Source organism: Nelumbo lutea, chromosome 1 (assembly GCF_056320005.1).
Source record: "Nelumbo lutea isolate HS-2025 chromosome 1, American lotus-T2T, whole genome shotgun sequence".
NCBI classification, from domain to species: Eukaryota; Viridiplantae; Streptophyta; class Magnoliopsida; order Proteales; family Nelumbonaceae; genus Nelumbo; species Nelumbo lutea.
Genome location: NC_142684.1, coordinates 126751496 through 126763548, shown reverse-complemented (window position 1 = coordinate 126763548; position 12053 = coordinate 126751496). Strand labels below are relative to the sequence as shown.

The 12053-nt window shown below is 33.9% G+C and overlaps 1 protein-coding gene across 2 annotated transcripts; it reads left to right on the top strand.

Moving 5' to 3' along the window:
* Window positions 1-3355, top strand: LOC148877414 (uncharacterized). Of its 2 annotated transcripts, XM_088942113.1 has the most exons (4): window positions 127-750; window positions 898-1262; window positions 1370-1521; window positions 2939-3355. In XM_088942113.1, exons 2-4 carry the CDS (start codon window positions 1013-1015, stop codon window positions 3071-3073), a joined length of 537 nt encoding a protein of 178 aa, XP_088798239.1. In that variant the 5' UTR covers window positions 127-750; window positions 898-1012; the 3' UTR covers window positions 3074-3355. The 2 variants fall into 2 exon arrangements, with proteins under 2 accessions (XP_088798238.1, XP_088798239.1); XM_088942112.1 differs by having other exon boundaries at window positions 1-1262.
* The last annotated feature ends 8698 nt before the right edge of the window (window positions 3356-12053 follow it).

Below are 12053 nucleotides of genomic sequence, written 5' to 3'. Positions count from 1 at the left end.
GATGTCCACACCATTTGATTGTTCCTTAGAACGATATGATGAGCTTTCTATTTCTATTTCTATGTCAAGACAGATTTAAAAGATAAGCGCGCTCTCTCTCTCCCTCGACTCTGGTAGACTCGTCGTATCCCCGAAATTGTGTTTCCCAATTTCGAGTGCCAGACTGCCAGAAATCATGACATGAAAAATAAAAGAAAAACCGTAGGGTCAAGCAAACACCGGAACTGCAGTGTTATATTTATTGTTTGTATTTTCTCAGCTTTCCTCTATAAAAGTCCATAAAAGCCCTGATAATAGATAAACGTCGCGTGTCTTCTACCTTTTTCCGATTGCACAAGGATTCCTTCATCCTGTTCCAGGCTTTATTCTCGTCCTCTCTTTTTTCTCGTTTTTTTCCTCTTTTATTATCTGTCTGTGTTCTGTATGTAGGTCCTGGATTTTTATAATATCAGTGGACGAAATATCTTTTAGCACACCTATTAATACGAAAAAAACGTTTTCGGATTTATATATATTAGCGCTAAATATCGGAAACTCGTCGATCGCTTGCACTTGACTCTATTGGTTCATTATCTGAAAGCCGTAAGGAATCGTCGCTGTCTCATTAATGGCGGAGGATCCTAAAATATAGGGAGAAGGATCGGAACTTTAAGATGCAGATATCTCAATATGCATCATGTATGTGACAGGTTCGAATAAGGGAAAAAGAAGGTAGCGCACGCATTTTCGTAAACGCAATTGATGATCAAGGTCTGTCTGTTTGGAAAAGATTATTATTATTATTCTTATTATTATTTTCGCCATCATTAAGCCTTGGTAAAGAGAACAGTCGGTTTTGTCGTGAAAGCCCTCGAGCCTCGCGCATAAACTCTGCGGTTTCAACTTTCATGGTAGTAGGTTTGAGAGTTTTATCGGAGTTCAACATCTCTCCTAAAGAAATCGAAGCCGTCGAGGCACAGGCACAGAGATAAATATACATACTTGTACTGAGCAGAGGAGTAAGAAGGAAGGGATGGGAAACTGCCAGGCAGCAGAGGCGGCGACGGTGGTGATTCAACACCCAGGGAGCAAGATAGAGAGGATCTACTGGTCGGTGAGTGCACGTGAGGTCATGGCTTCGAATCCCGGACACTACGTTGCTCTCGTCATTCCCTCTCCCACTGTCAAGACGGAGAATGGGATTCCGATAAGGCAGCTGAAGCTCCTCCGACCTGACGATACCCTCCACATCGGTCAGGTTTATCGGCTTATCAGTTTCCAAGGTAATTTAAAATTTTTGAGCATCAAGGTAAGTTGTGTGAATTATTGGTTTATAATATATATAGTTACTAATATTATTGTTTTGTTATGTGGTGAATTTAAATTATAGAGGTGTTAAAGGAGTTTGCAGCCAAAAAGAGCGTGAAACTTGGAAAATTGCTTAAAGAGACAGGACGACTTGAGAACAGGCGGAGGCATGGAGGAGATTCTAGGTCGTCGTCCAGCTCCATTTCCATGCCTGAAAAATCAAGTCCGGCCAAGGCAAGTAACCTGTCCGAGTCCGACTCTCATCCTCTTCCGTAAATTGGATGGACTTCGACGGGTAATTCCGTCATTCTGCTGCTTTCGGTAAAACTCTCTGCCTCTGTCTCTGCGGGTGCGGGGATCTGAGATTGTGATAAGCATGGGAAAATGGAAATGGGGAACAACCCTTTCTCAGTGCTTTCACGTCTTTTCCTGTCCATCATCCTCTCTTCTTTCATCTTTCTTTTTACTATTTACTCCCCATAAAAGACGTAAGGCATCTATACTCCCAAGGTGGGTCGCAACTTTCCAAGGTGGGTATCCTGGTTTAGATCAGGGTAGTAATTAGTGAACTGAAACGCCATATCCTTTGGCGATCATGAAATTAGATAAATCTAAAGGAAGTTCACATCTGTCCCCACAAAACGCGCCCCAAAAACGTCCCACAACACTGTCCCAATTGGCCATCTTAATCGCACACCGGGAACATCTCTCATGAATAACAAGGGAGATGTTCCTAATGTACAGCTGCATTGACTTGTTCGGACTTTGCTGAGAGCGTTTTGATGGGATCACATCCCTGCACACCGATCAATAGGTTGGATCGAATTCACTTGCTTATGCTAAACTTTAGAAAGGAAAGAGCAAATTGTCGTCGTCTGACAGTGGAAGAAGATAAATGACAAATCTGTAGTTTTGAGAATTGGAGGGATACGGTTTTATGAGTTGGTAAGGTAGGTAGGATACGTGTGTGGTTTATTTTAATAAAGGAATCACCCCAACTGACTAGTGACTTGGTGAGTAGTGACTATGGGCTATGATATTTGGACTTTAACTATTTATGACCCATCATAATAACCCATCTACTTAAAAGTCGGGTACTGTTTCCATTACTTGTTATAAAGTTTTCAAACAGCTTTAATGATCATAATTATTAAGATAATTAAGCAATCAACTCACGACTTCAGGACCATGTGGATCATAATGGGTTTATGGTCCACAACGAGGATGGCTGAATATACTTTTCCAACTGTTGTGACCAGGTTACATTTACGTAGACCTTGCCCCACATACACTACAAGTCCGGTCGGCTGGTTGTTCAACTTGCCATGTTGCCTCGGTTGGTTTGGTCCTACCTCTCTAATTCTATAACTAAAGCTAGCCGGTTTTCTGGTTATTATAATAATTAGTGTTCTCTTTTTGGTTTCAACTGTTATTGAATGGTTCAGTATGATGTATGAGGTTTCCGAAACATAGAAGGGGATCCCGGCCGGGAGAAATAAGTGGAACGGGTGTTTGAAGTTTGAGGATTTTGATTAATTCATGACATGAGTAGTAGGATTAAAATTTAAAAGGACCCAGCATGCTGCATGCCCATTAATTGTTTGTTAAATTACTTGGGTTGGCAATTTATGCATGGTTTTCATGGTTTCAGGTGGAGCAGTTCGTTCACCGCCCAAGTAGTAGCAACAGCGGCGCCGGACCTAGCAGAGCAATGGGGAGGCAGCATGGTGGTGGCGGTAGCCAATGGAGGCCAGCCTTGCACAGCATTGCAGAGGTCGGATCTTAAACCTCTTTCCCTAGTTCCCACGCACGCTCCCACCCCCATCTACTCTTTTCTCAATCGTCTTTTCCTTACTCCCTTGGCTTCGGCCCTCCTCAATCACAACAAAGGACTGTATCGTTGTATGTCTTTTTTCTTCTGCCTTTGTCATTCTGTACGTTCCTGTTTTTTTTTTCTTTTTCCTTACATACATTATCTCAATAGAACACCCTTCAGTCTTTGTACCTTATAATGGCTGTAATTATACATAATCATCAACGAATTAAACCTGCTACCAAGTTGTCATAATATCAACTTGTCTTTATCCTCCTCCATAGATGGATTGTAGAAAAAAAAAAGTGTCAGATTTGGTGATAATATTTTCCCGGAGGTAAAAAGTAAAAAACTTGTTTCAATGAGAAAATTCTGGTTAGGTTTTGGCGTTTACTGTATCCACCAACGTTACCCTACTAGGATACCCACGCCCATTAAACTCGCGGAAGAAACTCAGGAAAAGATAAATTAATTGTAGCTGAAGATGTCGATGATAACTCATAACCGAACCCCACCTCTTCAAACTACAAATCTTTTTAGTTTTGTGTTTTTTACAAGTCATTTTCCAGGGCAATGTTTAGTCTCTCTCTGCAACGACCGAATACACTGCCCTTAGCTTAATTGAGAATGTCTCCGATACTAATATTTATCATTCTTGAGAGATGCTTACAATACAGGGTGGGATGTGGTTGTGAGTCGGTGTCGATCGCGCTTTATGAAGAGCAGATTCTAATTCAAGACTTTTATCTTTTTATTCGTTCTATGGGAAATGAAAGATAAAAAAGTTAATGGTACCATATTTTCTTGCTGACTTGTCTCGTCCCCTACCATAACGCTCAATTTGTTTGCATTGCCAATTTCATCTACATTGATATAAATGCAAATGGGACGAGTGTAAGTTCTGGCTTTGATATAAATGCAAATGTTGTCCCCTGCTTATATATAAGAGAGGATTGAGGCAGGAGGATGGGTGGTGCAAATTTTGCATCAGTTTTTTGAATACAAAACATTAAAAAAAAAAAAAAAACTTTATATCAGATAAGAGTGAAAATCACAATTACAAACAAATGCATGCAACTGCAAATTTTATATCCAGATCAGATTTATACTACAAAACAACCAAAGACTAAAAGCTTGATAACCATACTCTGAACTGTTTTTTTTTCCTGATTCATGGGTAGGGCTGCAACTTGGGCTGGGTTAGCGTGAGACTAACCGGAACCCAACCCAAGCTCAACTTGAACCCACCCAAAATTTTAGGATTGGATTAGGGTTAGGGTTGGGGTTCAACATGTTGGGTTCCTAAGCCAGTCCAACTTTCACAATATGGGGCTATTTAATTGCTTTTTAAATTTTCTTTCAATGGACATTTCGGGTATTTAATGTATTTGGTGGGACGATTTTAAATCTAGAAGATTAAGAAAAATATTCTACTAATCAATATATAAATTAGAAAGAAGGAAGAAGGCAAGTAAATTTCAAAAATCGCAATATATCCGTATCCTAATTGGTAGTGCCCTGATGCATTAAATACTGAGTTTTTTTTTTTCAGGGCAGTAGACCTTGCTAAGACTGATTCCCCGCAAAAATTTGAAATGAAACTAGAATGAGTGATGGAAACATCGAACAGTGCATATCGAAGTGTATTGACACTTTGGACCTTGGAGGCAAGGGGTCTTCCAGCACAAACCTCATACGACCAAACAGTAGAATGAGTGTCGAAAAGGTATGACACCAGAAGGACATTGACCAAACAACCTTCCTCCTCAGTCCTCCCCCTTCTGAATTTTGATTTTATAGTATTCAGATATTATATGCACAATTAGAGGTGCACACAGGCTGGACCTTAATCCGGATCACTTGCCAATAAAATACGTTTCAATCCTCTATTAACATGATCTTACACCACACATCTTATACATGGTGGGTTTTGAAGGTTGTGATGATACAATATGAAAATCCAGAAACTCTTGTTGATTCGAGATGAATAAAGTGAAGGTACCTAATAATGTTTATATCTTGGATGAAGGATACACTATACTTTGGTGTATTCAGAAGGCAAGGTGCAAGGCTTCTCTCCTAATGCAATCATCCAAACAGCGCAATCCCTTCACCGGCCCAATCTTCTGCACTCTATTACCATCTCAAGCCTAGTAGAGCTCCAAGAGTGGATACTTGATTGAAGCCACCGGAGGGTATGGTTAAAATCAATGTAGACGGGGCCTGTCATGCAACTTCTAGAGGCACTGGAATTACTATCTGTAATGCTTAGGGAGATTTCATCTTGGGTGGATCAATTCATTCTCGGTTTAGGGATGTGCAAGAAGTTGAAGCACATGGTTTCAAAGAAGGCTTAATTTTAGCATATACTTTGGGCTTTTCTTCATTTATTTTAGAGGGTGATACAATTATTATTGTTCAAATCGTGCTGGATAGTTCTATTGAACCTACCTGATGTATTGGTACCTTAATTGAGGACTGTAGGACTCTTATGTATAATTTTTTCACCCAGGTACAAATCAACTATACTCTCAGGTTACAAATGAAGCAGCACATGTCCTAGCTCAGCATGGTTGCTCAATTTCTTTTTGCTTTACTTGGTCTGAATGTCCAGATTTTCTGCGATCTATCATTTTTAAGGACTGTGGTGTGTACTAATTTTTCTGCTTGATTGAAATTACCTATTTGGCTTCAAAAAGAAGAAAAAAAAAAAAAAGAATGTAAGGTTATGTTCATTATCATCATTCCTCACACAGACATTGTTTTGTTTTAGTTAATGAAGTCACCTAATAAATAATGAATTATCATCATCTAGTTGCCTTGATTAAGTCTGATTTTTTTAAGTCCTAAAGCAAATTTCGTTCACCAAATCACCAAAAAATTGCATCTCATTCAGCAAAAATTATGGGGTAATAAACTAGGTCATGGAGCAATTATGCCTGAGATTAGGGCTGCAAGTCGGGTTGGGTTGATGCGTGAGCTTAGAGCAATTATCCCTATATATATAGGCCATGTCATTAGTCCTCTCCTTGCCCCATTATCCAATCCTGGCTTCTCCTTAACTCTTTCTCCTTCTTCCCTTACTTACCCCTTCCCAACCCTTCCATCTAGCCACATGGCATCCTTTCCTCTTCAATAGAGTTCCCACTCCAACTCCTCTCTCATGTTCTTAATCACTTAGATAATCCCCTCCTAAAATTTCTCCTAAGCTATCTCTCTAACCTAAAATTCATCCTAAAACACCTCTTAATCTATCTTACATGCCAAATCTAGCCACTATCACCTACTTTCTCCTAGATTATCTCTCATTATCTCTAACTCCTATTTTTATCTCCTAAGTTATCTCTAATTTAGGAAAGACTCTCTCCTAAATTATCTCTAGGGAAATTGTCTAAAACTTGTCATGAGTTTTCAGCACTTCTCTTAAACTCACAACTTTTCAAAATGTCTAAAACTCACCATGTCACTAACTTGATGTTAAAGAGACTAATGGGCGTTAATATATTATCATTTTAACCTTCATTGAAAAATATAAAATATATACAAAATAAATTAATGAGTGTTAATATATTGCCATTTTAATATTTAGACATGAAAAAAGGAAAAAAAAGTTCAGAAAAGTATTTTCAAATATAAAATACATAAGAACATAGAAATTAGAAAAATATAAAAATTTATAGAAACTGCAAACAAAATAAAGAAATATTTTCAAATTATAGAAACTATAGAAATTGAAAAAACAAGTCAGAAAATAAAAATTGTAGAAAAAAACAGAACTTATAGAAAAACACAGAAATTGCAATAAATAAATAACAAAATTACAGGAAAAATTATAGATTGTAGAAAATAGAAAATGTAAAATAACAGAAATTATAAAAAAACATTAGAAATTATAACAAAACGTTAAAAATGCAAAAAAAAACAAGAAAATTGAGAACTGAAAAGACCATTTTTCATCTAACTCACCATCAAGGGTAATTTGGTCATAAAAGTTGTTATTTATGCTGACATGAAACCTCTGTTAAGAAGCATTAATGGTGCATTAATGGACAGTGAGTTTAGGAAAATAAAAACTTACTAACATAGTTAGTTTTAGACATTTCAAAAAGTTGTGGTGAGTTTAATAGATATGTTGAAAACTCATGGTGAGTTTTCAACAATTTCCCTTATCTCTAATTCCTATTTATCATCTCCCCCACTTTTCATCTATATCTATCTAAAGAAAGTTTGAATTAAAAATTTTAAAAATTAGTTAAATGCTATAACAAAATAATGTAATAATTTTAGAATATTTATTAAAAAATAATTATAATAGATTTAATAGTGTTTGGATTATTAATAATTTTATATTTTTATGAAATTCATATTGAAATTATGTAATAACAATATAAATTATAATTTTACGGAATAAAAATTTTAGTAACGAAATTATTTAAATTTTATTTAAATAAAAAATTTAAATATTTCAATTACAAATTATTTTAAATAAAAAAATATTAAAAATAACTAAATAGTCATATAATAAATTATTTAATAACTATATGATATTTTTAAGTTTTCAATAAAAAATTATATAAATTTATTTTTAAATAATAAAAGTTTAAAAAGTTTAAATATTTTCAAATATTTTAATAACTAAAATTTTTAAATAAAATATATTAAAAATATCTAAATAATTATATTACAAAATATTTAATATTATGTAATAACTTTTAAATAATAAAAAGTTAAATGTTTTAGTATTTATTTTGTAATTATTGTATTTTTATTATTTATTTTTTTATTTATTATATTTTTGTTATAAATTTATTTTTAGTAATTGTGTATTTTTGCTATAAATTATCGATAATTATTGAAGATTAATCTATTGTTATTTATTAGAGATTTAACTATTAATTTAACTGAAATTAGGAGTGTCCATGAGCCATGTCAGTTCAGTTGCAGACTATCTGGCCAACCAAACCGACTTGGTCGGATTGGAGAGTTGGTCACCTGAAACTAACTAACCATTAGTGAAAATTGGCCAACTTGGGTTCTATTAGTTTGGGCCAATTTTTGGTTTGGTCAGTTGGTTCAAAAGATTTAAACATAAAGAAAATTTAAATTTAAAAAATTAAATCGATATTATTGAAAAAATATATTAAAAATTTTAAATTTATAATATAAAATATTTTAGACTAAGAAATATGGAAACTTTCGCACTTTTCCATATTAGAAAAATTATATTTAAGATATAAAATATTAATATATAAATATGGTCAAGTCGATTTGATTTTGGTTGGTTTACAAATGGTCAAACCGAAATTGACCCAACTTGGTCTGGTTGGAAAATAGTTGAACCAAAGCTGACCAGAAATTCTAGAAATTCGACCAACTCAGCTTGAGTTGGGTCAAGTTAGTCAGTTTCATTGGTTTGATAAATAGAACTTGCTGAAATTATTTATTACTTTTGTATTATAAAAAATATTAAAAATTGTATATAAAATATAAATAATTGTTAATTATCTAAAAATTTTAAATATAAAACAATTGTCTAATCTTATGTATTTCTATTGTTTAACTTTCTCTTAACAAAGCATGTGCATGTGCATTTCATAGTCGAGCTTGAATTTATGAACTATTGAGCCTAATCAAATTGAGCTCAACTTTCTAACTCAAATCAAATTCGAACCTCATAATTTTTTTACCACCTGAACTCAAATAACTAGATATTTGACTCGCTCAGTCAGAATACACCCTTTATTATCACCACTAACCTTCGTGACTCAACAACCCACCTCATATGAAGATGCTCTTGACGATTGAATAAGTCTTTAGAGGAGATTATTCGGTGGGACCATCAATAAAATGAAAGGAAACTTATTTAAGACTTGAAAATAAAATCTTTGTATAAAAAATGGGAGTATAATGTAACACCTTGCATAACGATGGACTTCTTCAATTGAGGGCCCAATCTTATCTAATCTAATACATAGTTAAAGGGAAATTTTGGTTTGGATTTTGTAACATGCAATTGATGCGGATATGGATTCATCATTTTAGATTAAGGACCGGATCCAATGACAATGACAACTCAACGTTAAGGACCGTCTGATAATAACTGAACTTGTTAAAGTGCCAATCAACTGATTGGTAAGGTCTAGCCCTTCAAAAGAAATTAATGCAGCGTATAGAATCAATGCCATTTTTCTGTCATATTGGCGTCACATAAAAAAAGTGGTGCTTCAGAAAATCGCCTTTTATTTGGCATTGCGTTTTTAGAATAACGTTCCTCCAGGCCACGTCTTAGACATTGGGTAGTGTGGTCTGAAGAAACGTCAAATGCAATGTGTTTTCAGAAAACAGCTCGTTGTTGGTAGCAGTGCAATGACATGGCATCAATGCAACATCATCTTGGGCATTGGATAATGTAGACAAATGCTTAAAATGGTTATACAACACTGCTACCAAACAAAACCAGTGCTGTTTTGGCTGATGTAAAAAAAATGATCCTTTTTATGAGAAAATGGTGCAATAGATCCTCGTGCACACAACACTCTTTTTTCAAAGGGAAATTGTCTAAAACTCACCATGAGTTTTCAACATTTCCCTTAAACTCACAACAACTTTTCAGAATGTCTAAAACTCACAATGTGAGTAAGTTATTCTTTTCCAAATCCCACATTCCATTACTGCATCGTTAATGCTTCTTAATAGAAGTGTCCATGTCAGCATAAATAATAATTTTCATGGCCAATTTTCTGTTTTTTTCTCTTTCTATTTTCTACAATCTATAAAATGTCATGTATTTTTTTTGTTATTTATTTGTAATTCCTGTTTTTTCTATAATTTTTGATGTTTTTTCTACAATTTTTATTTTTTGATTTTGTTTTCAATTTCTATAATTTGAATATAACTTTTTGTTTTGTTTGAAATTTTTATAACTTTTTATATTTTTTGTAATTTCTATGTTTTTATGTATTTTATATTTGAAAATATATTTTTGAAATTTTTTCTTTTTTCCATGTTTAAATATAAAAATGGTAATATATTAATTCCCATTAATTTATTTTGTATATATTTTATATTTTTCTATGATGATTAAAATGGTAATATATTAACACCCGTTAGTCTGCTTAACGTGAATTTAGTGATGTGGTGAATTTTAGACATTTTAAAAAGTTGTGTTGAATTTAAAAAAAAAATTCTAAAAACTCATGGTGAATTTTAGACAATTTTCTTTCTCAAAAAATATCTATAAACCAACGGCATCGATGCAAAACCCCTACTCACACCTAATCAAAAACAAAAAACAAAATTGTTGAACTGAATCACTTATTGCATTGTTTTTTAGTAAATAAAATAATTAAAAAGGTATAATAGCGTATCTAACTTCAGCTTTACTCATTAAAGAGTCCCTGGCCTCTTTAAAATCTGATTCACTAATAAGACACGTGCATGTGAATATAACACCTGGCAAAGAGGATAAGGAGTAAGGACTAAGAAGATCCAGTTGGGCAAATTAATGTGGCCTAGTACTAAGATAGCTTTACTAAAAAATAGATTTTGTGATTAATTGAAGCCTATTTTGGGCATTTTAGTTTCTTACCAAACATCAATTAACGGATTAGCACTTTGCCCCCCAAATTTACAATCAGTCTGTTAAAGTTCATGTAATATTCTATTAAGCATTTCTAAAATAGTAAAACCCCAAACTGCCTATATTTTATAAGACCAGTTTGCCTAATTCTCACATATTTCTCTTGATTCTCTTTAGACAAAGTTTATCCTGCAAACACATTGAGAATGATTAAATCATCAATGTCAATGCCTGAGAATAATTTGTGCTTTATGATGGTTGTTAGTTATATTCATAATTTTGATATTTGTTGCCTACAAAATTTTGATGGGAAGTTTAATAATTTCATTTCCACTCCAACCCGTTCTTTGGTTTTGTTTTTGAATCAATTGCCACAAAAACAAAACCGACCAATTAAGTTGTTGATATGTATTGGGTGGCTGTCCTTAATTGACCTTTTTTTTTTATTCTTCTTCCTTATTCCATTCGAATTGAGATTGGCTTCAGTTTGTGTAACACTGATTGAAGCCTAACTCATTCTAATTGTCCCAATGTAACCGACTTTGGATTGGAGTTTTAAAATAAAACAAACAAAAATGAATTATTCAAATAGCATATCTAAATATAAAAATGAGACAATAATTCAATTCTAAGCTTCTATAAAAAAAAAAAGGCTTGCCAAGAAAAATTCTCTTAATTGTTCTTTGAATTTTCAAAATATGCATTTGATATATATATAAACATAAAGATATAGACTTTGTAAATGTTCTTTAAATTGCTTCCAACGACACATGCCAATTCATTCCCTTTGATTCTCAGATAATTCGCATTATACAAATTTAATTATCTAATTATCCTCACAAAATCTTAAAACGGCAAAATTAATGCAAGGAAGCATAATTAACGATAAGCTTTGTCTAGTGGACTCCGTTCTCATCATAAGTGAGGCCTCTTACAAGATATATCATATCCAATTAATTTTACAAGATTATAAAAAAAAAAAAGGTAATTTCGTAAATAAAAAAAATATTTATCGATGGTTTTCTTGACTGCTACCTTAGGTTGGTTCTACGAGGCCAATCTGCTGATCACTCAACATACACACATTGCATATACAGCCGCACATAGGGAATATTTCTTGCACTATACTATATCATTCACCGAGAGATGTTCCTAATGTGCGGTTTTGATGTAAAGTGCCCACGGCTGTGGGAAGCGTTTATAACCAGCCGATCCGTGGTCCAGTCAACTCTTCGCTGGTCCCTACGCGGTTTGTACACGAATTAAATAAGGTAAAGCGCGTCATAGCCAATAAAAGGAAGCTTCGTTACATCCGATTTCTTTCTCCTAGGTTTTTCCTTCTCTATAAATTATACACCGCCTTCTCTTAAATCT

Excerpts from the sequence above, each read along its gene's own strand:
- LOC148877414 (XM_088942112.1), top strand. The coding sequence starts at position 1,013 with ATGGGAAACTGCCAGGCAGCAGAGGCGGCGACGGTGGTGATTCAACAC. Across the intron at positions 1,263-1,369 it reads TCGGCTTATCAGTTTCCAAG|AGGTGTTAAAGGAGTTTGCA; the intron begins GTAATTTAAAAT and ends TTTAAATTATAG. Across the intron at positions 1,522-2,938 it reads AAAAATCAAGTCCGGCCAAG|GTGGAGCAGTTCGTTCACCG; the intron begins GCAAGTAACCTG and ends TCATGGTTTCAG.